Source organism: Crassostrea angulata, chromosome 7 (assembly GCF_025612915.1).
Source record: "Crassostrea angulata isolate pt1a10 chromosome 7, ASM2561291v2, whole genome shotgun sequence".
NCBI lineage: Eukaryota > Metazoa > Mollusca > Bivalvia > Ostreida > Ostreidae > Magallana > Magallana angulata.
The window spans coordinates 3447790-3472717 of NC_069117.1; the positions used below are offsets into that span (position 1 = coordinate 3447790).

The 24928-nt window shown below is 31.7% G+C and overlaps 3 protein-coding genes across 3 annotated transcripts; all 3 read left to right on the forward strand.

Moving 5' to 3' along the window:
• The first annotated feature begins 6289 nt into the window (after window positions 1-6289).
• On the forward strand, window positions 6290-10666 carry LOC128157420 (uncharacterized). The gene is made up of 5 exons (XM_052819963.1): window positions 6290-7510; window positions 7596-8104; window positions 8727-8768; window positions 9147-9336; window positions 9561-10666. The coding sequence occupies exons 1-2, from the start codon at window positions 7444-7446 to the stop codon at window positions 7835-7837; spliced, it is 309 nt and encodes a 102-aa protein (XP_052675923.1). The 5' UTR covers window positions 6290-7443; the 3' UTR covers window positions 7838-8104; window positions 8727-8768; window positions 9147-9336; window positions 9561-10666.
• Window positions 8498-14841, forward strand: LOC128155773 (uncharacterized). Its single transcript, XM_052817623.1, has 3 exons — window positions 8498-8505; window positions 9147-9336; window positions 13997-14841. The coding sequence occupies exons 1-3, from the start codon at window positions 8498-8500 to the stop codon at window positions 14507-14509; spliced, it is 711 nt and encodes a 236-aa protein (XP_052673583.1). The 3' UTR covers window positions 14510-14841.
• Window positions 14842-16917: 2076 nt separating this feature from the next.
• Window positions 16918-19177, forward strand: LOC128156763 (uncharacterized). The gene is made up of 7 exons (XM_052819049.1): window positions 16918-17093; window positions 17179-17382; window positions 17527-17694; window positions 17915-17959; window positions 18097-18156; window positions 18353-18431; window positions 18629-19177. The coding sequence occupies exons 1-7, from the start codon at window positions 17027-17029 to the stop codon at window positions 18720-18722; spliced, it is 717 nt and encodes a 238-aa protein (XP_052675009.1). The 5' UTR covers window positions 16918-17026; the 3' UTR covers window positions 18723-19177.
• Window positions 19178-24928: the final 5751 nt, after the last annotated feature.

Consider the following 24928-nt stretch of genomic DNA (forward strand, 5'->3'; position numbering starts at 1 on the left):
CCCTCCAAAACAGGCACTATTTATATACTGTTACTCCGTTTTTGCTGTTTTTCCGTATTGTTTATAAAAGGCACATATCCCAACTTTAGTAAAATTTAAGGCATGCGAGTAGTTTTTGAGTTTAACAAATCAAAAAGGTTTATTATACTAGTATCAATATGGCTTTGTGTTGAAATAGGTCGGGATCAAAATGTTGCTAAACTGTCATTTGGTTAATCTGAAAATGAAACAAATAATATTTTTTATTTACTTGTTTCTGTTTGACCTGAGCTGTTAGTTTTGTATAGGTCTTTGCTTGTACCAGATAATAGTTTTCTGCAGATCTTGAACACGTGACTTTTATTAATCACATGACAGTTATTATAGATGATAAAATAATAGTTAAAAAACATTGTTGAAGTCAAGTTTTTTTTAAACCATTTATCAGCTATAGTTATGTATTGAAGAAAATGCCAATTTATTTTGTGTCACCAAAAAGAATTATTAAAAAAAATATTTCTTTTATAAGTGTGGTGACATATTTTTGTCAGGTGTATACTGTAACATGCCCTCATAGGAAGTACATAATTTAGGGGTTTAAAGATGTTAGTTTTAAAGATGTACAAAACCATAATTATATTCTAATTATTATTCTGTTGATGGTATTAAATAAATCCGAAGAATGTTTTCCTTTTTTGATGCTTAAAAACAGAAATTGTCTCACAAAGTCAGAATTGCAGAATGTGTTAGGAGTTGTTCCTATCATAATTTCTTCGTTGAATGTCAAGAAACTGGCCGGGAATTTTATATATGATAAAGCACATTCTAAGGTTGATGTACAAGCATTTTAAGAAAATTTCGTTCATTATCTTTTAAGTGCCATCACACAGTATAAAAACTCCAAAATTTTAAGTTTGAGTTTTATCATTTTTTATTGCTATTTGAAAAATAAACCAGTGTTGTAATTCATTCTTAAATTTATTTCCGTTCTGAAAATTATTGTATAAATTCTGTGAATAAATTCCATCTAATTAATTAATTTGTTGTCGTGAAAAATGAATTATGCCAGAAAAAGGGGGCGATGTATTTATATCAAAATATCTCCCTTGCAAGGCTGGAAAAGGGGCCACAAAATATTATATGTTGGAGGAGATATCTTAAAAATTATGTGTTAAAAGAGCCAAAAAAAAAAAATTCCCTGACCAAAAATGATACACTGCAAAGTGCGGTTCTTCCTTACATGATAATAAATTTCTCTTTTCCAATGATTGGTTGTTCTCAACATGTTGCTATAAAACCTTTAACATTCAATAATACCGTTTATCTCATACGTGTGGTGTATATTACCCGTGTGATAAACCTTTGCTATATCACACGGGTGATGCTATATCAAATACTTCCGGTCGGAACTACTTTTGACACAGCCCCTCGCTTCAACGCTTCAGTGACCTATTTTCGAAGATTTGCTAGTACTTTCAACATAACTATATCTACTATAAAAATTTATATAAGATTGATTTTGTCAAAGATTTAAATTACAAATATGAAGAAAAACACATAACTGCGTAGCACAGGACGGTCGGAACCGGGGAGCCATTGTGAGTGGGGGGGGGGGGGGTTAGCCCCCCCCCCCCCACCTTTTTTGCAAAGTTATTCATAACCGTAACCACAAGACCCTTTTTTCTTGTTTGTCAAGATTTTTGATAAATTTATCCCAGTTCCAACTTTCAATTTGCTTTGTGAAGTTTATAAAACTACAAATTACGCTAACTATCAAGGAGATTATCCTGACGACGCGATGAAAACAGAGCGCTCTGGTTGTGTTTATATACAAGAACTTACCGAAATAATTTTTCATGAGACTTTTATTCCACCACCAGTAAGCATCCTTATTCACTATTTTCAATTTTGAATCATAAGGCTAGCATAGTGTTTGTTTTATTAAACACCATGCATCAACAACTGTTCCTCGTTCGAGTAAATTCAAACTAACGAGCATTCGCAACTTTGTGATTGTCAACAAACTTGATTATTCAAGTCGTCTAATCGGAATTTCCATTTAATCAAGTGAATAAGCTCTAAGAAAAATTATCTAGAGCTAAAAAATTATTTTAAGGTTTATTTCAGTGAAACTTTATATTAAAACAGTTAGATTTATCTTAGGAATGACGTACTAAATTGTATTGCGCAAGGTCACAATAGCCGCATAACACAACGTTGCATCATCGTTTTTAATCTTTGAAAAAAAAAACCAATTTGGGTCCCACAAGGGACTGTCTCAAAAGCTTCATAATATAAATCAAATTGAATGAGATAAATAGAACATCTATAATTGTGTGATTTTATATTTGCTTTATCCAACTCGTTGAAATGGTTATATTCGCTCGGCAAGCCTCGCGAATATATGCACCATTTCAACTCGTTGGATAAAGCAAATATAAAATCACACAATATAGATATCCTCTATATATCAGGTTTTTTCCGCGTGTATCCAATTTCCGCTTTGTTCGCGACGATTTCCGTCGTAAATTTGATATAAAGATTCGTTTTTGTAATAGAGTTCTCTCTTTCCTGATAAAGCGTACAGGTAACTAAAAGTACGGTGATCTGTGTTCAGTTAGTTTACTTAGAGGTACAAATTGCGGGATCGGAGGACAAGCGCCAGATAATAGATTTGTAAGCCTCGTTGTTTATTTAACAATCCATTGACAAGCTGATTAATTAAAACGGTCGCATTCCTTGCGTAAACCGATGTCTAATTATACCTGAGCCACTGGTACATGTAACGATACATGATCTATTTATTTTTATTATACTTTCATGTTAAATACTGAAATTTGATTGGTTTAGACGCAATTGATAATCCGTTCTATTACCCTCAGCGTTAGCAACACACGTAAATTGCGTAAATTATGCGCGTACGGTTCCCCGTGGAATTCACGTCATTTCTATATAAAATCAGTAAACAAAATCTCAAAAAAAAATTAAGACATTCAGTATAATAAAATAAATAGTGCCTGTTTGGGAGGATAACAGTTGAAATTGACACCCCTCGAAAACCATTGTCAACTTCCGCTTCGCGTCGGTTGACAATGGTTTCTTCGGGGTGTCAATTTCAACTGTTACCCTCCCAAACAGGCACTATATAATGACTGTTTGCTTCTTCGAAAATAATTATCGGTAATTATTTCACATTAAGGAAAACGTGTAAATGGATTCATTGTCCGAATTTTTCATTACATTCATACTTTATTTCCCTCATATGAGGATTATTTCAGAACATACAATTATAAATACATGCAACACATATAATTATAAGACAAAGCATAAGAGTATTTACATATAAACAAATAATAAAAAAAAAAGGGGGGGGAGGTCCTACACGGGGGACGGAGCACACACATACACAGGTTATGCTGCTAACATTCAGTTAGGTTGAGCTTTGAGGGTCCGATTGTAGCGTGCAGCAGTGTCTCTGATGTAACGAAAGTTAAATATACGAATTGCACGTAGATCTTTTTCCGACAACCATGTGAAATATTTCCCACCTAGAAGGAAGAAAAATATATCATTATGTCATGACACACAGGTCCGCGGAGAGGTGAATATCAAAGGAGTTGGTGATCTGATCCAACCAGTATGTACGTAAGTCATTAGTAGAGGGGCAGGAACAAGCGATATGTTGAAAAATGTGTACAAACATGGTATTGCATAGTCTGCAGCCAGATAAAGGGAGTTTGTTCCGGTGTTGTGTAGCAGTTTTTCCCCCATAGTAGCTTTCCCCCCCCCCCGGAAAACCTACTATATAGTAGCCTTTTCCCCCATAGTAGGGTTTCTCCTTCACGTTTTTGGTTCAGATTTCATAAAAAATATTTATGGAAATCCAGTAGGGATTAAAATCAATGTTTCTACACTCCCAGGTTGCTAACATGTATATCTGCATTCATCTGTACAGGTTAAGTTTTGTTTTGCCGATTTATCATTTTTATAGACAATGCTGAAAGTTGAACATGTGTGTAATGGAATTACACATAGAGGAGAGACATGTCTTTATGTTGGTGATCGCAACTATCAATGACATCCAGGCACATCACTCTCCTGTCCTCATCATCCAGAGATTTATCCGCGGATTTCTGACCCGTAAAAGGTGCAACTAATTACTCTGCTTTTTCCCATATGACTTATTCCATTTTTTATTATTATTTTGATAAAAGCCCATTTTATTGGCCTTGGGATTCAGACCTGTGAAAAAGTGAATTAATTTTACACAATAAAATTTAATAAGGTGCTTATCTTTATATGGTATAGAAGTGTATGACTAACATTTAATCTGTCTCTTCTCTCAAAATTTCATCCAGGCTAAACCACTGTTTTAGAGAAATTTTGTTTCCGATGTTTCAGAGCCCGATTTTTAAAATCCTATTATGATAATTATAGTGCATATTCTTTAGGGTCCAATGTCTCATAAACTAGAGATGACCATATCACCATATATATATATATATATATATATATATATATATATATATATATATATATATATATATATATATATATATATATATATATATATATAAATATATATATATTTATATATGGTTTACCACTTGAAGATGACTCTGAAAATTTCAGCCCTCAGGGTAGGGGCCCTTGATGTTTCAGGGCCCGATGTTTAAAACCCCATTATAATGATTGAATAGTATTCTATAAGTGGGGACCCGAATCTCTAATTCTAGAGATGACCACTTAACCATATTTTTCACAGTGATAGTGGTATACCACTTATAGATGACACCGAAAATTTAAGCCCCCATGCAGGGTAGGAGCCTTTGTTGTTTTTGAGCCCCATGTTTGAAATCCAATTATAAAGAAAATGTATTTTAGGGCCCCATATCTCAAAAACTATAGATGACCACATAAACATATTTTTACGGTCATTTAAAAGTAAATACATCATTTAAAAATACACAATCACTCATATATTTCTTTATCAAAATGATTGAAAATTACGTTTAATTCTGCTGCTTTTTTTTTTATAAATTTACGAACAAAATTTTTTAAAAAGGTACGCGGGTAAAATTCATTATTCTTCAAAACATTTAATCAATTTATAAGATGACTAATGATATAATAAATAATTAGATAATTAAATCAATGCACTTTTATTCATAAAAGGAGAAAATGAAAATCAAAAATAAATAACCAACTTAAGTGCATATACGACTTTTTTATTTGTTAGTTGATTAGAAAAACAAGCTTATATTTAAAAAAAAAGTCAGCTCATCACAATATATGTGTTGTTGTTTTTTTGTTTTTTTTAAATTACCGTCGTTTAATTGTTCGAAGAAATAATATGGTACACAAGTAAATCTTTATTGCAAAAATATGAAACAAATAGTATAATTATTTTTTTAGGTAATTGAATCGTATATTTTGATTTATATAGCATCGTTTTCAAAATTGTATATTTATAAATCACGTTGCAAACTTAAAAGTGGAAGAATTAGCAAATAGTGAGTGACAATATAAACATAAAGTTAGCTTAGGCTCCATTTCACTTTTTCCAAAGTAACCAGCAAAGATACCGACATTGTTCTGGTTGTGAAGACATTTCATTGTTTTTTTTAAATGTTTACATCATAATATCTCGCGTTTCGTAGAAATGTGCTTAAAAACATGAATATGCGTAACTTTAAAACGAAATGGTAAACACTAACTTTAGACATGCTTTTAATACATAATTAAAATACCCCTTAACCATGATTTAGAACCCCATCAATCAAAGTAAAACTAAAACATTTCAGTTTCTCATCATATCATTGCATCCTGTCTCCCGTTTGATATTTAGAAGAAGAAATATATAATTGTTTTTAAGATCGTCAATTTTAACGGTATTAATTTAAAATTGATAGCCTTTTGGACGAAGGGAGTAATACATTTCCACTTTTTATTCCCTTCCTCTACAAGATCTACAAGATTGGTCAGTTAGTTCCCTGGGAGAAGCTTATACATTGAAGGTAATACATTGGAAAATTAAATTTCCAAACCGGCGTATTTTCATTCAAATGTGTTCCCACGTGTTCATAACGTCAAAGTCAAAACTGTAGATAAGCATCGATTAGATGAAAAAGATTCGAGGTATTCCGAAATCAATGTAAAAGGTGTTCAAAAAAGGGGTGAGAACAGGCGAAATAAACGATGATGACACATGCATGTTATGAAGGCGCATGTCTTAGTTCATATTTGGGGTTGAAAAACCTTGTATTTTATTCTATGCATTAATAAATGCCATAATTATCCTTTTTGTGAGAAATTAATATCATATCAGTTATTGCGAATTATTGTCACGAATGGTCCGCAATAAACATGGCCGGAAAGTGAAAATGGGGGAAAATCCACTATAGATTAGGTTTTCCGTGGGGGTAATCTGGCTATAAAAAGGGGGAAAACCCACTACATAGTCAGCTTTCCGTGGGGGGGAAAAACTGCTATATAGCCATTTTTCCGGGGGGAAAGATGGCTAGGGGGAAAAGGCACTATATAACACCGGAGGGAAAGCTATAAGCTTGCAGATAAATTTACAAAGAGAGATTTCGTATGAGTTGGACGGAATAGACCAGATGAAACTTGGGTTTTGGTTTTGGATAATGGATTTGAAACGGTAAAAATCATTGTCATTTATCATTCTAATGTAACGGTTTGTTTGGTGTAGCTTAAATACAGCAGATCAGCACTATCTTTTTCAAAGTCTGTTTCGGTGAAAATGAGCAATCAAGAAGCCACGTTTGTAGTTATTCAGTAAGACTGTAAGTGGACAAAATATTGATGACATCCGGAATAAATCCTCGCTGTTTATTGGAAATGTTCTCCAGGAATGAAAATAGGCGTGTTGAAAATATTTTCCTGATATATGGTATATTTTCTCACTTTAATTATCCTCAAATTTTTTCAAACAAATCTAATCTGTGCGATTAATCTTCTACGGATTGGCGTTATAAAGCTTGTTCTTCGCAAAATGATAATAAACTTAAAATTTTTAAAGCTAACCTTTCCAAGCTTAGATCTATTATATCGCTGTATGAATTCTGTTGTGACTGTTCTATCAAGGTAGGTAGGTAGTGCCTATAAAAGATGTTAAATCTAATTACAATTCAAATGATAACTGAGGAATGGAATATGTTGTACAAGAAAACTGTGCATTTATATCATATTTTACATTTAAATTTCGTTTTAAAAAAAATCAACCTACTTTTTATAAAACATCATGAAATTCAATATTTAATTTGTTCGTGGTTTTGCTTTATCTTATCACTCAATGTGTGTGTGACCGCCCTTTACGATTTGTCTCGTGTGATATATAATAAATCAATGAATCTATTGATTGAGACACATGCATTTGATCAATGACGAGAGCTTACTATCCCACAACGGAACGCGACCCTAGATAATCTGGAAGTGGATTCCATGGATATTACGAGATTCTTCCTGATTTCTTTTCATTGGCTTGTTGGAGTTCCCACGGTTATTCTAAGTGAGAATTATGAATTAATTTTTGGTTTGACAATCACAGACTCAGAAATTTGTTCATCTGAAATAATTCACATAATAAATTTCAGTTGATCCTTGCAATGACAGTTTTTTGTCGAGTTACGGAAGAGGATCCCTTTCGTCGGAATATATCCATACTACAGCTGCCACTTGTGACATGTTCTGGCCAAATGAGACTTGGAATTTTCGGAATACTTTTGTCGGACTTAACACCACACAGAGTTGTCCCGCAATGAAACACTGCAGTAACCTGTTCTCGCTATGGATGATGGATTGGACCGAGATCTTATTATCTATATTACTTACATAAGTATTTAAAAAAAAAATCTCTGATTTTTTAAAGAATAGAACTGTAGAGATGTTTGAAACACTTCCGGGTGGCGATCTTACTACTTTACGTTTTGTTCTCTTTCAGGAACGCTTCCGGACTCCAATGACATCGTACCCAAACTGTTCTGTGAGACGGAGGCAATTGGATGCTGTAAAAGCAATGTCACGATCAGTATCAGGAAATGCTCACTATTACGTGTATATTTTCATCGCAACTCTACAGGCTGTGATAAGGCTTTTTGTTTTGGTATTTATTGTACAAGTAGCCAATACACTAAGTATGACTGAAAACGTTTTATTAATTACATAGCTGTATATTTATTCGTATTAAGGACCCCCTGCATTATGGGGGGAGGGGAGGGGGGAGTAGGCAGACCAGCACAAACTTATATATTCCTTAAGGTCCAGTATCTTTTCGATTTGTAAGAATTAAACAGAGTTTCATAATTTTAACAAATAATGGCTGTTAATGATAACAAAGTTCATCTCTTACCCGAACATTGGTTATATTCGCAAGTATATTAAAACTGTATTCACTATGCATCAAAGTTATAGACAACACATATACATGTACATGTGTTCAACACATAAACAATTTCACAAAGCAATTAAATTACCTGATGTGATGTACTGTCATAAAATGTATAAGTAATGTATCACGTAAAGAAGATGACCCAAAATACACATAAACACACACATTGACACCACACATACAATATAATATAATGTAAAAAACAAAAACAAACAAAAACCTGTAAAAAATAATGTGAACTAAAAATTATCATTGTGAGTGTTATGTTCAATTGCTGACAATCTTTTTAAACATTACATAATTATACTGTTGTTCATATTATATTATTTATTTAAAGGGCCAGATGTGAATCATACTCCTGTAAGAAATAGTGGTGCTGGTAAGTTGGAAGTTAGGATTATCGAAATCAATGTTTTGTCTGTTTAATATTCATAAGGTAAAGTGTAACTATTAGTGAAAAAAGGTTCCCTGCAAAACGTTGCAAAAAATTTAGAAGTCCGTGCAACGTGAATGCCTTGATCGGAAAGCAACCGACCGTAACTTTCTCAACCGGTATATATACCCCAGTGGCAGTAGAGGAGCGATCGAAACTAATATGGCGACCAAATGCTTTTATGAATTCATGTCAGCTTTAAGTCCTGTAGCGCTTTACATAAACATACAACAATCAGAACTTGACAAGTAGTTTTCTCCTTCCCTTTGAACGCATAAATGACTCATTTGAAAAGAAGCAAATGTCTTTTTTCATATTAAACAGATTAAGGAGTCTACAAGACAATCCGAAGGATGATGGAACAATTAACTTAAATCTGTCAGATACGGAACAGATATGGAAAAATTTTGATCTACAAAGAACGGGAGTTATAGATGAGATAGGTGAAAACAGAAATGGACCAAATGTTTGTCTAACAGATAAAGGGAACACTAGCCTCGAAAACATCGCCAATGTAAGATTTATAACATGAATTATTCCTTTTTGAACAAAACAAAGTTTTCTTTTGATGTGTTTATATATATATATATATATATATATATATATATATATATATATATATATATATATATATATATATATATATATATATATATATATATATATATATATTGAATGAACTTAATCCAGATATCAAATTTACAGCGGACGAAAGCCTGAATAGAATTTCGTTTTTAGATATTTTGTTGACCAAACAAGACGAAGTCATTATGACGGATGTATACTACAAACCTACGGATACTCATCAGTATTTACACTTCAACTCATGTCATCCACGACATACGAAAAGAGCAATACCGTATAACCTGTCTAAACGAATATGCACAATCGTTAACGACGAGTCTGTCAAAATACAGAGATTACAGGAATTAAAAAAGTATCTAAAGAAACAAAGTTATCCGGATAAAATTATTGACGATGCTATTGAAAAAAACCATGAAATTAGACAGAAAGAAGCTCCTCAATCCCGTTCAAAACAACAATAAAAAATCGAAGATATTACCACTGGTTACCACCCATAATCCCAGAAATACTAACATCGCCCCGATTGTTCTTGAAACGACGTCTTGAAGACTGATGAAACAATGGCTAAGATATTTGAAAAACAAAAATTTATAAACAGCAAAAGACAGCCGAAGAATCTTCGACGCATCCTTACTAAATCCAATTTCAAAGAAAAATCGGAGTTTGAAGTCACTAAATGCCAGGATTCGCGATGTGGCACTTGTCCCTATATTAAACAAGGACATCATTTCAATTTTGGTGGGAAACAGTTTATCGTTAACAACAACATGTCGTGTCAAACCAGAAATCTATTATATGTTATCACGTGCTCAGATTGCGGGGAACTATATATTGGAGAAACGGGAAGTACCTTACGGGAAAGAATCCGAATTCACAAACAGCACATCAACCAACCGGAATACCGCAAACTAAAAGTTAGTGAACACCTTGACCTGTGCGGAAAAAAATCCTTTACTGTTTTTCCGTTCTATAAAATGTACAATTCAATACTGTTGAAAGGCGTGATAAAGAAAAACATTTTATAAGAACTTTTAAACCTAAATTGAATAGCTTAATGTAACCTCTGAGTATTCTAAATGTTTTATTCATGTTTTAACCGTATCATATAATCTGTTATTATTAGTATTGTGATATCTAAAAATACAGGAAAATATGACGTCATTCAGAGACTTGAGGACGCCGTTAAACTATTATGACGTCATAACAAACGTAACCATGTTAGTATTGTAAAACATCTGAAGAAAATGAAAGCACTTATGTTTTACTCGATCTTTGTGTTTTCATTTATTTAAGTTTTATATATATATATATATATATATATATATATATATATATATATATATATATATATATATATATATATAAAGTTTATTTTTAATGCGCTTATATAGAGCTGACCAATGATATTTCATGCCGATCATTCCTTTAAAAGGAATACTTGTATCATTTAATATTTATTCGTTTGATGAGATATCGGCGCTTCTGATTGGTTGAAAAATTTCTTTGATACCTGCATCAATAAAATTTTTGCCGGATCTACTTTTCTCAACTGTTCTGATCTAACACTATTTATAGAACGGGAATTTCCAAGATAAACACTGTCAACAAAATGTAAAGTTGTGTCTGTTTTATTGTCAGCAAACAAAATACAACTTTATAAACATAAAAACTTGAAAGTTAAACCTTCAAAAATAAACAAAACACATTATTTGATTCACGAAATAGAAAATTAAGCGTCTTCACACGATTTCGTCTGCTTGAGATCAATCAACATTTGCAGCGAGGCTGGCTGTTCCTTTTCCAGGAATATTATAACGAACATATAGGCCTATACACTTTCACGGTAACACTGCTGTTCAAATTTGGTAACGATAAGTTTTAAATTTACACACGTACATGATCGGTCATCAGAATAAGCGTCGTAAAGAAAAGCTTAGTTAATGAGCAATGCATCAACTCCTTCGGCGCATTCCAAGCGGCAGATATACCATTTAAGTACATCACTGGCTATCTAGTCACCACAACGTTTACAAAAGTCGCTTATACATACTATTCTTTGTCGACATATCAGCTATTTTCGTCCACGATCGCCTCTCCTTGGATGGTTATGTCCAGTTGCATATTCCAGCGATCTCACATGAAAACTAGTTTTATTACGAGTTTTTCTGCACAGTGAATAATATCACAAGCTATCGCATGTATTTTCCTTTCGTTTTCAATTCAGCCGGTTCAGATTTTAACTCACTATTTGTGTTTAATCCATTAAATTCAGCTCAATAGCTCTGCATCAGCTGAAGGCGAGTCCATTTTGAATATTGTTGCTGTTGTTGTTTTGTATTCATACGCGCCGCTTCATTTACATTATTTACATTTTTGATCAATGACACTTCACACTTTTTAATTTGAAAATGTTTTATTAAATGATAAGAAATGAAGATAATAATTTTTCTATTGATCGACGTATCAAAGAAAAAATTGACCGGAAAACTTTTTCATCAATGCGCTACGCGCATTGATGAAGTTTTCCGGTCAATTTTTTCTTTGATACGTCGATCAATAGAAAAATTATTATCTTCATTTCTTAATTCCATTCTGAGGTCACTCGGGAATACGTCATACAATTTTTTAACGTTATCATTCGGGTCTGATGCAATAAAAAATCCCCGTAGACATAGCATTTTATAGCCGTGTTTTTAAACTTCATAATTTCGAGGGGACGTTTCACAGAAGACATCTTGGAATTTTTTCATACTTTTGAATGAAGATCGTTTGAACCCTGAGGAATTAAGCAAAATGTGAACCGAGGATATCTTAGTACCGAGTAAACAACTTGATATTATAATGAAATAAATTTAAAAAATTGAGGAAGGGGGTTTCATTAGTAACTAGCTTTTAATCACAGCGGATGATCGGATCGCTCATATGAACAGCAAAATATTTTTATTATCAATATTTAGACATAGTACAAGTTAGACCACTTCACTAATATTATGTTTTCTGATAACATATCTAAACTTCCAAAGACAAAATAACATAATGACAGTTAGAGAGAGAGAGAGAGAGAGAGAGAGAGAGAGAGAGAGAGAGAGAGAGAGAGAGAGAGAGAGAGTTGTAGTATCATTTAACGAGGCCGGGTCTAATTAGTTCTGCCCTAGATTTTTTAATGAAATTTTTTACCTGAATTTCTACTGATATAATTATTGTTTTAAGATTAAAAAATAAGACATTTACCACACCGTTTGTTTAGGGGGTCATCTCAAAGTTTGTTAATCTTTAACATAGGACCCTATGGGATTTCGCTTGAAATGTATCAATTTTGCACATTTTTTTAAACTTCTGCCCTAGGGATTTCTTTTTCTGTTCTACATATTAAAGTTATTGCTAAAAGGCATCAAATGGTCAAATAAAAAAACCTTTTACCTCCTGGTTTGTTCCAGGGGTCTTATCAAAGTTGATTATTGTATGCCCAATTTCCCAAATTTGTCAGATAATGGCTATTTTTTATTTGACAAAGGCGGAAAAGGTGATCTTTATAGTATTATTAAAGCCTTCAGACATATTTAAGTAATAAAAAAATATATAACATCACATATTAAGGGTCATTAATATAAAATACATGGTTACTGTCTTGAAATATATGAATTAAGCTATATTTAGGCGGGTTAAGAAAACGTGACAGAGGGTTTGGCCTGCTGAACCCTCTTCACTTTTTCGACCCGAGCCCAAATATAGCTTATACTTCGAAACAGTTATGTTTATTCCACACTATAACATTAATTTTACGCATTAAACGAGCCATTTTCAACAAATTTCGCTGAATATCTGCAGATAAAACTATCACGCCATGGCGTCAAACAAGCAAAAAGATGACGTCACAATACAAATGAAACGCTGCGCGAAAGCGTGCGTACTCGTTCTGTACTCGGCCTCGTTAAACAATAAAATGCTTTCTTTGGGGATTCATTCGGGATATGAAGGTAGCGACATTGCAGAAAAAATACATAACCCGCGTTAGCGGGTTATGAAATTTTTGTCTGCAATGATCGCTACCTTCATAACCTGCATGAATCATCAAAGAAAGCATTTTGTTGTTTATATTAACATCTCTCTTTAACTAATTAATAAATTGATTATGAAAAATGAATAAAAATCACTAAATATTAACATCTCTCTTTAACTAATTAATAAATTGATTATGAAAATGAATAAAAATCACTAAATTACTGTTAATGTACAAAAGTACGTTAGCTAGAAGAAACAGCCAAATCGTTTCCTGTGAGACTTTGAGTCTGACATCATCATGATAACTTCGTGCAGTCCGTGATATTTTGTAGGTCGCTGAAGGTTTAGACCAATCGATAAACAGGGCGTGTCAATTACAGACCTGTCAATATCTTCTCAGTTTCAGCCGCTGTAGATTTCGACCAATCAATAAACGGGGCATGTATATTTCAGTCTGGCTGTTTCTATAGAGATATGAATTAACTATAAGTTTTCGTAAGAAATAGAGGGAATAATACTTGGTAGATATAAATATATATTTTATATTGCATTCCAAGATCTTTAATTACGTTTGTTTTATCTTTTAGAATTTGTGCAAAAGTCTATCAGAGACCGACATATTGCCTGTAGTCATAAATAAATCCAAATCGAGTTGGATTTTGAAAATCGACAAACCAAAAGAGCTCAATGGATCGAAGTGTGAAAAGTATATGAAAGCATGCATCAACATATGTTGGGAATTGGTAAATGGTCAGACACAGGCGGAATTTGTCTGGAGAGTAAGTGGCCATGAGGAATCATTTAAGTGTTTGACAACCTCTTGCATAAAGCAAGACAATTGTAAACAAAGAGTGTGTAGACCAGCAGTTTATAGGGAGGGTAAAATGATAAGTAAAGGGAAATATACTTGTATATTATGCACTCCTGGTAATTATAATAGCTCAGAGCAAAATGAGTCAACACAAAGCGAAAAAGAACAAAATAGAAAAAGTGCCTCCATGAATACCACTGCAGGGAGTGATGCTGGAAAGAAGAGGAAAAGCACCTCGTCCACAGCAGCCGCAGCTACAGGTCCAGATAGGAAGAGCCTAAATTTCTAAAGACCCGACCAGGAATTTCACGTATCACATCATATCCATTGTAACAAACTAATTAAACAGTCAGATAATGTCTAATGATCAAATATTTAAATTAAATAAATATTATCAATTGATTGTATTTTGTATTTTGATTTAATGTGTCAATGTCGGTTTAAGTAATCGATATTTTGTTAAAAAAAAATGAAGACGTTAAATTGTTTTTTGCTTATTATTATTTGTAAAATTCATGACTTACATTAAAATGATTTTTTTGTCAATGTCAGTTTAAATGATCGATATGTTGTAAAAAACAAGAAGACTTAAATAATTTGTGTAATATAAGTATAGTATCTTAATTACATTAAAAGGATTTGTTGTTGTTGTTTTTTTTTTCATTCAGTAGAAGTAAATTTATAATAGTTTGTATCAAAAACAATTCGAAGGCCCTGTTTCCTATTATATCTATTCCTATAGGTCCCAATCCCCTCCCCTCTCATTGCTTCGTAATGTACAATATAGATGTATGCATTGTCTAAAATTTGTAATTTTATTTCGCAGATTTGGAAGATGTGGTTTTGAAAGAAGGATATTATTGTTACTTGCAGAATAAGTAACCTGCACTTTCAGAGACCTTCACGTCATATTCACGAGTTTGTGTTTATTGTAAATAATTTCGTAAATAGAAGGAACTAAGGTTTGTCACTGGTCTGAATCGGACCCAACATCTAGCTGCTAAATAAAAATTATCGCGTTACCACTCTAAATTATGAAATGAATCGTAAACACAACAAATGAAAAAAAGAACGTAACCAATCTCAAAGGAGTAAGGCTACTCGGTACATTTACTCCACGGTTTCGGCAAACTTCCTGGTTTAGATTCGTTGACTTTTGGGTCAATATTCACGTCCTTGAACAGCCTAGCAGGTATCACAGTAATAACAGATACTGACGTAATCGTTATCTGAAGAGAAACACGGCCATATCGGGGTGTTATTTTTTTGTTTCTAATGGTTAGTTGGCTGTTCTATAAAATTTGCTGTACAACCATTTACATATATACCCTTTAAATATTTCATGTAAATATCTTAAACATTGTCAACCAATTTCATTCTGGGCCTTTTTCTTTTAAATCCTGTCGTTTTAATCCTGTTCTTCAAAACTTTTCCAAATGATTCTATTAATCGTTAGTTCCTTTTAAGAAAGCTTATAGTTTTTAAAGCTTTGATCTATATATATATATATATATATATATATATATATAAATATATATATATATATATATATATATATATATATATATATATATATATATATATATATATATATATATATATATATATATATGTAGATAAATAAAGCCTTGGTACAGCAAAAAATACTTGAATAAATAAAACAGACTGCGACAGTCCAAATTAAATAAATTGTTTACTGTTAGCGCTTTCAGCTGAAATAATCCAGTTTTTATATTTATATGTAATAATCCAGTTTTTATATTTATAGACTGGAAACTGATATTCTATGATACTATGTTTTAGGACCACATAGATTATATTGACATTACATACACATTATATTAGATGTTTAAGACATAATGTATGTTTAGAAAGATTATAGCCAAGATATCACCCCTTGCATTGTCATTTTTTTCCTATTAAATGTTAGGATTTATACCGTGTTAAACACTAAGAATCTGTGAAATAAAATAGGAGGAAAAGATATAAAAGTTAATAGAAAATTTGTAAACATTAAGTATTTTTCAGAAATGATTTGAAAAAAAAATCATTAGTAAGAAAACCTACTTGAACATAAAAGTTTTAAATTACGAAATACAGGAAACGCCTGTAAAATCTAACTACAGTTTAATAAAATTGATTTCATTGATACATGTAACTTAAGGATATACTATGCTGTACAAACCCCCCGCTTTATTAAGGGGACTGGGAGGTCATCGAAGTATTCGCCATATCATTCTTATTTTTCTAAATTTTAATATGATATCTTTAGTTGTAAAGTATGATTTAATTTCAGAAATCAAAATTTTTTACATTTTAGATTAAAGCATTTTTCTACATTCTTGTATACAGTAAAACACGCTTAAAACGAAGTGCCAGGGACGGGAGATTTTACTTCGTTATTAGCGTAATTCGTTATATCGTCAAACTTACAATATGTAATAAAGTCTCGATGAATGAAAATTACTTCGCTGTAAGCGTCAATTCGTTATAAGCGTGCTTGCTATAACCGTGTTTTACTGTATAGAGCCTTTTAATGGAGGCCAATACAGTCTTAAAATGATAATGCCTTTGGTAAAAAAAAATTGATCTTTTTTTAAAATATCAAATGATGAATATTTGATATTTATGGTGTTTCCTTATCTTATCACCCAAGCTAGGTGTGTGAACAACCTTATACGTTTTGAGCCATGTGAGAGATAGTAAATCATTGAATCGATTGATTAAGATGAATAGACTTGTTAAATAACAAGAGTTTACTACCCCACAACGGAACGCGACCCCAGGCAATCTGGGAGAGGATTCCATGGATCTTAAGAGATTTTTCCTTGTGTCTTTTCACTTGCTTGTTGGAGTAACCATAGTTGTTTTAAGTAAGGAACACGGATTGTTTGCTGCTTTGACAATCACAGATTCAGAATTCTGATCACCTGTAATAGTTTACATTATAAATTTCAGTTGATCCTTGCGATGACAGTTTTCTGTCGAGTTACGGAAGAGGATCCCTTTCGTCGGAATATATCCATACTACAGCTGCCACTTGTGACATGTTCTGGCCAAATAAGACTTGGAATTTTCGGAATACTTTTGTCGGACTTAACACCACACAGAGTTGTCCCGCAATGAAACACTGCAGTAATCTTTACTCGCTATGGATGATGGGTTGGACCGAGATCTTATTGTTTATATTACTTATTTAAGTATTTTTAAAAAAACATCTCTGATTTTTTAAAGAATAGAACTGTAGAGATGTTTGAAACACTTCCGACTGGCAATCGTACTAATGTACGTTTTGTTCTCTTTCAGGAACGCTTCCGGTCTCCAATGACATCGTACCCAAACTGTTCTGTGAGACGGAGGCAACTGGATGCTGTAAAAACGTCAACAATACCACGATCAAAGTCAGGAAATGCTCACTATTACGTGTATATTTTCATCGCAACTCTACAGGCTGTGATAAGGCCTTTTGTTTTGGTATTTATTATATAAGTAGTCAATACCCAAGGTCTAACTGAAAAGGTTTAAATTCTTTAAGGTCCAGCACTTATAATAATATAATATAATGTAAAAGTTATGTTATTTCTTAGAGAAAAATAATTGAAAAATTTGATTATTAATGTAATGGTATGCTCGGGTGCGGTTAACTTTGTAAACATTAGGTATACCAATATTCATATCAAATAATTTATTGCAGAAAGACCAGATGTGGACCATGCTCCTATGAGAAATAGTAGTGTCGGTAAGCTGGAGTAACTTGAAGTTCAATGAAATAATGTTTTGTCTGTTTAATTCTTGTAGGGTAAGGATTTCTTAATTTCGTATTGTGGAAATGAATAAAGGTCCCATTGATCAATTTTTATGATGCATATTTTATAGCAACAGTGTCACCAATAAACATAGGAAATGAAACTAATGCAAGTGGTCAAACATCTTCAGGTAGAGTTTCATATTCATTATGTATTGACATTACTGTTTATTGAGTAAATAACTCAATTTAGATCAATTTGGTTTTTAAACGATGCAATGCTAAATCAGAATTAACACATATAATATATTTGATATGATGCATTATCGACAGCAACACTCTACAACTGATAAATTTCAATTGTGACATGTTTTCTCTTACTTGCAGATCATATTCCAGATTGGTCAATTTGCCCTATTGCGATGTTGATTGCAGCTATTATGTACCTTATCATACTTGTAATAGTGTAGGTTTAATCATTATTTTATCATAAACCCTCTCTCTCTCTCTCTCTCTCTCTCTCTCTCACAAAATATTTCATTAAAGTAAACAATTTTACAGATGATTGTAGTTTGAGAATTAACGCTTAACATTCAGTTTTCCGCAATTATACAAGTATCGAAGAGTAATAAAAACTGTACAGTCATTTCATATCTATTACAGATTTTTAAAGCAGAGGGTTAACCGTAAAATACATGTAGTTGATGACAAAGCTGAGAAAATCATTCAGGCACGAAAGAATCGGATTGCCAAATGAAAGAAGTTTCTATTTTAGAACTAAAGTTGTAAATGACTTTGTTGCAAATGCTCCATACATTTTTCATCATAACAATGCAATTTGATGTGTATACAATGTGCCAAAATGTTTCGTTTGATGTATGTGCAATATTTGTGCAATATGTTCCAAAAATTTAACAGCGGGAAGCAAGCTGGTCATTGGCTTATTTCTTAGAGTATTTTATATATTGAATGCAATTGTTATACATGTCGTCATTAAGTTAAATAACAATCTATGCAGATATAAAAATCCTAACTATTTATTTACTATATGTTTGTTATATGTTTGTTTATTTATTTGTTGTTATCCTTATCGTTTAGATATTGATAGATACCACTGTGTTATATAATGAAATATGATGTCAGTGCCAGGTGACACTTTTCTGCATTTAAGTGAATGTTTAAAGAAATAAAAAAGTCATAAGATATGTCATTGCTGACAGACCTTATAAAATTTGTTTTTTATGTATCTCTATCACCATTACGTAAGCGTATTAGTGCCACATTTACACTTCACATTTTTTTATTTTCTACACTTTAAAGTGTAAATTTTACACTTAAATCTGTAAATTTCACACTTTAATTTGTAAAATTAAAACTTTAATCTGTAAAATTCACATTTTAAAGTGTAAAATTCACACATTAATCTGTAAATTTTACACTTTAATCTGTAAATTTACACTTTAAAGTGTAAAATTCACACTTTAATCTGTAAAATTTACACTTTAATCTATAACATTCAGACTATAAAGTGTAAAATTCATACTTAATCTGTAAAATTTACACATTAATCTTTAAAATTCACAATTTAAAGTGTTAAATTCAATTCACACTTTAAACTGTAAATTTTACATTTTAAACTGTAAATTTTACATTTTAAACTGTAAATTTTACATTTTAATCTGTAAATTTTACACTTTATTCTGTAAATTTAATCTGTCAAAATCACACATTCATCTGTTAAATACTATGTCAACACCACATGGCTGTCGATGTTTATTTATTTTAAGATTAATGATACGTTATTTTGCATGACAAGTACATGTTTCTAATTTGAATTACGCACATTTTTATAATATGAATTTTTGGATTTTTCGACAAGAATGTCGAGAAACCCCCATATGAATCATGTTAAATAATATTTAAAGATACAATTTATTCAATCAAACTAGGTATCAGTAACAGAAACATTTCTCGAAAATTGTATGGATCCAGGCAATATTGAACTCTAGTCTCGTTCAACCAAACGCTCGTCTGACACCGTAAATATCCGACAAGGATTTATTTTACGGAGACAGCCGAGCGTCGAGTCGAACGAGACTATATTGAACTCTGCCGTAGGAATACACACGACTACAAAAAAAATTTAAATTGTTCGTACCATTTAACATCTGACCATTTTTCAAGGTATTTATAAATAAATTTCCTTGAAAAAAAATTCAAAAGCATACATTACATCGAATTCATCAGTTATTTTCAATAACTAAGTTTTGTCAGCAGCAATGATTTGTGCTGAGGTCCAAGCACTGTTTCACTTTCGGTTTATCTGAGTAACTGCATAGGAGAGTTGATAAAAATCAACTCCCAAAAATCACATCGAAGAGCTTATATTCTTCAACCGTTTGCAACAAGTTCTTAGTTGCAAAAAGTTTTTCAGTTACATAAACATCAGAAATAGACCTATAAAATCCATTCTGTAAAGAGTTTTGATCTGATCGGTATAGTCTGCCTAAAAACAATAAGCAGCGTTTATCAATGTAGTCTTGCATGGTCCACAATCCAATATTTCAGATGCTGGCGAGCGAAGGAGGTTTTTGGAAAATCCTTGAATGATTCTGGAGAAATGTCTTTGTACATACTCCAGGAGTTGCATGTCGGTGAGTGTCAGTGACAACCATATTTCACAGGGTAGCACAATACGTTTATGCTGGCTGCTTTCTACAAGCAAATATGAAAACTGACAAGCTAAGCAAACGAGCGTGCAAAACTGCAAGATAAAAAAATCCACTTATTATACTTTATTGGTGTTTATAACTCCGACATTCATCCAGTTGAGTCTGCCAAAATATGGAAACGTGTCGTGCAACCCTCCACCCTCTATTCCTGTAAAATATGGTCGTCACTGAAATCATTTTAATTTCTTGATGTCAACGAGGAAATAAAGAATATTATATATATATATATATATATATATCTATATCTATATCTATATCTATATATATATATATATATATATATATAAATATATATATATATATATATATATATATATATATATATATATATATATATATATATATATATATATATATATATATATATATATATATATATATATATATATATATAAAATGATCAACTGTATCTCTTGCTTCTTTTTTTAATTAAAGCCAAGCCTTTTAGAATATGCCCTGATGTATCATGTTAATTTGTAGACGTGAATGAAAAATGAAATTGTTTGACCGGTAGGGATCTACTTAAGTATGCACTTTCTTGAATTTGTTCGCCAGGTTATAAAGTTTTCTGCGTATATGTGGGTTAATTTCTAATTGACATTTGACTCTGATATCATAAAACTTACAGTAGCTGACTTTTGATTTTAACTCATTTTATAATACATGTTCCTTATGTTAAGGTCAAGATTTAGTACATGATTCCAGAGTGTCTTTTTGGTGCTAGAACCATCATGGCGTCATGATTGATTTGAAGAATCTTTTCCCCGTACTTTAGGCTTGAAAGGAGGTATGTAGAAATTCAAAAATTTCTTGAGATTCTATGTTAAATCATGGAAAAAGTAACCCCGATATATATATTCAATTTGACATCATTTTAAAGAGGTGGTCAAGAGCTTGTTTCAATACGTTTTTCGAGAGACTGTAGGCATTCTAAATATATTTTTTTGGTTAAAGAAAAATGAACAAAACGCCGAAATTTGCTCCTTATTTCCTTCATATTTCATTGAAAATAACAGTTTAAAACCTAATTGTTCCTATGTTTACCAAACATTTAGCCCTGGTACACCCATTCAAACAAAGCTTTTGAAAATATTAATATCTTTAAAATTTAAAAACCTGTATGTACCTTTCATTTACTAGATATTGACCTTTATGTGAGACTAACGTCAAAAGTGAGCACGTCTAGGTTTAAAGGCCCCGTAGCTTGTATTCATATCTTATCTTCAAATTGCAAGGATTAGTTACAATAAATTTGTTCTCAAAGAATCAGTGTTTTCAATCCTCGAACGTCATTATTTGATGTATTTACAATGCATCTATGTTGTTGGTTTCCTTGCTTAAGTTTCTATCTTAGCATGGTATAATACACAAGTCACAAGAATGGTTAAAAAGTAATCATAGAGGTTATGTTAACTAAATAAAGATCACAAGTTATAAAACCTCCTTGAACATTAATTTACACGGAAATACAGGTAACGCATATAAAAGCTATTTAAAATTCAAGCAGATATAATTCAATAATAACTTAAGCATAGAATATGTAGCACAAGAAAACCAAGCATTTACTTCAAATCGCATAATTTTGTGAAAATAGCAAAGCAAACACTCGATTCATACTTAAAATGATATTTTGAATATTTGATAATGTTGTTAATTTTGTGGCATTGCTTTATCTTATTACTCAAGGTTTGTGAATCCTTCCTTAAATATTTAAGTCATGTAAGAGATAACAAAAAATCATTCTCTGGTAATATATTGATCGACTATCCTAAAACGAAACAATCTGGGAGAGGACTCAATGGATGTTCGGATCTTTTTTCTGCTTTCTTTTCACTGGCTTGTTGGAGATACTTTGGTTCATCCAAGTAAAGTTTATAAATTTCCTGCTGAATTCAAAATTTCAATTGCATTAAGATATTTTTAAGTTTAAATATATTTCATTAATTTCAGTATCTCTTTGTAATGACAACTTTCTATCGAATATTGGAAAAGGATCCATTACCTCGGAATTTATTTCAACTACAGCTGCATCTTGCGAAATCTTGCAAAGTCATTCTCGGTACAATGCAATCATTTTCATAGGACTTAACAACACCCAAATGTGTCCCGCAATGAACACCCAATGAAACAAAGCTATTGTTATGAAGCACCATTAAAGGAGTTTATATCTTGAATTTCATAAACCTGTAGGCACCTTTCATTTACTAGATCTTGACATTAAGGGACCACATACACATTTACTTTGGAAATCCGTTTCGCCATCAAGAATTTTATAGAAAAAAAATAAAATTTAGAGACAATCCTCAATTAAGGATCGTTTGAAATAATAGAAATACAATTTTCCAGTAAATTATCAATATGTTATCTTTAGATGCTGTTAATGTTATTTACATTGTTTTGGTTCATATTATATCATGAAGTAAACGGACCAGATGTTAATCCTATTCTTGGAAAACGTGCAAGTGGTGGTAAGCTTTCCATTGATAATAATCGTATGATAATTGTATCAGTGAGACTCAGTGCAAAAATTACTTTACAATATGAAATAAATGCTCCCTGTTGAATGAAATCTTTTATTTCCGTCATATCAATGGATAGTAATCTGTATAAAGGTATTAAGTGAACATCAAACTGTAAAAGTTACATTGCACACGTATTTATGCATGTGCAGATAAAATAAAAAAAAAACATTTTAATTTACATTATCTTCAATTTGTAATAAAAAGTGCCACAAATTGCATACGTATTTAGAAGCACAACACAATTTTAGTACACTTACCGTATATTAAGCAATTAAATCAAAACTAGCATTTATAGTTATATTTCTTTGTCTTTCGAGTCAAAATTGACATATTCATATCATAAATGTCTTACGGTCATTCTTAAAGGAGATTGTTTCTTTCTTATAGGACATACGGACAATAAGCAATTGCTGTATATGCATGCGAAAAAAATTATGTGAAACATGGCTGATTGACAAGAAAATAAATTTCAGAACTTCTGATTAATTGTAAGTGTTCTTCAATATGTGTACCCTCATTCATATATACGAAATACATTTAATCCGGAATGTCTATATCACCCCTGCGAATGTTATTGTCATTTAAATTTTAGACCACGTGGTTTTATTTGACCCTTTCAGTTTCGCAGTAAAAATCGTGCATCGTGTTTATAGTCTATTTTAGAGAATCTAGGTACTTGTAGTCAAATATAAATTCTAGAGTTTTATTGATTTTAAACTTTATCTTCATTAATTGGTGGATAAAATGTGTTCTAGAAATAAAAATAGGGGTTTTTTTTACTGCTGTTGCGACAATTAACATGCGTATTAGAGATCCCCTCTAAGAATTAATTTTCGATCCGCGCCTGGTCTAGTAATAACATCAATAGTGAAACAGACTGTACTATTTTATGTAGTATGTTCTTTGAAAATGGCTCGATACACTAAGTTTTTATGCAAAACATTCACCCATTAATTTTTTAAAAACATGGTATTGCACACCACAAGCATCAAACATGGCTATGATTTTATTAAGCAACCCAATGTTTATATTATCAAGGTTGAACACGAACAATAACTCTGTTCTGAATATCATCGTTTAATTTACCAAACCGCTAGAATGTGAAATAAGACATACATCTTAAAAGATGTTGATGTTTTAACATAAATCAAAGTATAATATGATATGAAAATCGACCGGTACTTACGTATTTTGATAATATTATCCGAACACTAATACTTCCGCTCGAAATTTCACGGGAACTGAACAAATCTCGGTGAGGTCTCGTGAACTTTCTTTCGAGCACATCTGGATTTATTACATACTTAGCAACGATAAAGAAAACATTCCAACACATTCGCAGGGGTGTATATAAGACTTATTAAGGTATCTCACTCCTCACCTTTTGATTTCATCGCGCAGATGATCATTATATTTAAAATGAATATGATTTTATTTATTTAATCTTTACAAACAGATTAACATTTTATGATTACACAACATTCATAAAGAAAATTCAAATTTTAACATTTGATAGGTTTGAAACATATTCTGTATGTTCTGTGTGACATGTAAAAAAAATAACCTTTAGAGAGTGATAGATGTTTAGCAAAAAATCATGGAATTATACATGAAATGTCTGAATTTCTTCAAGAATTTTACCTTTAAAGCCTTTTTTCTAAAATTTGACAACACAGACCCCCCTATTATATTATGTAAAAATGATACTG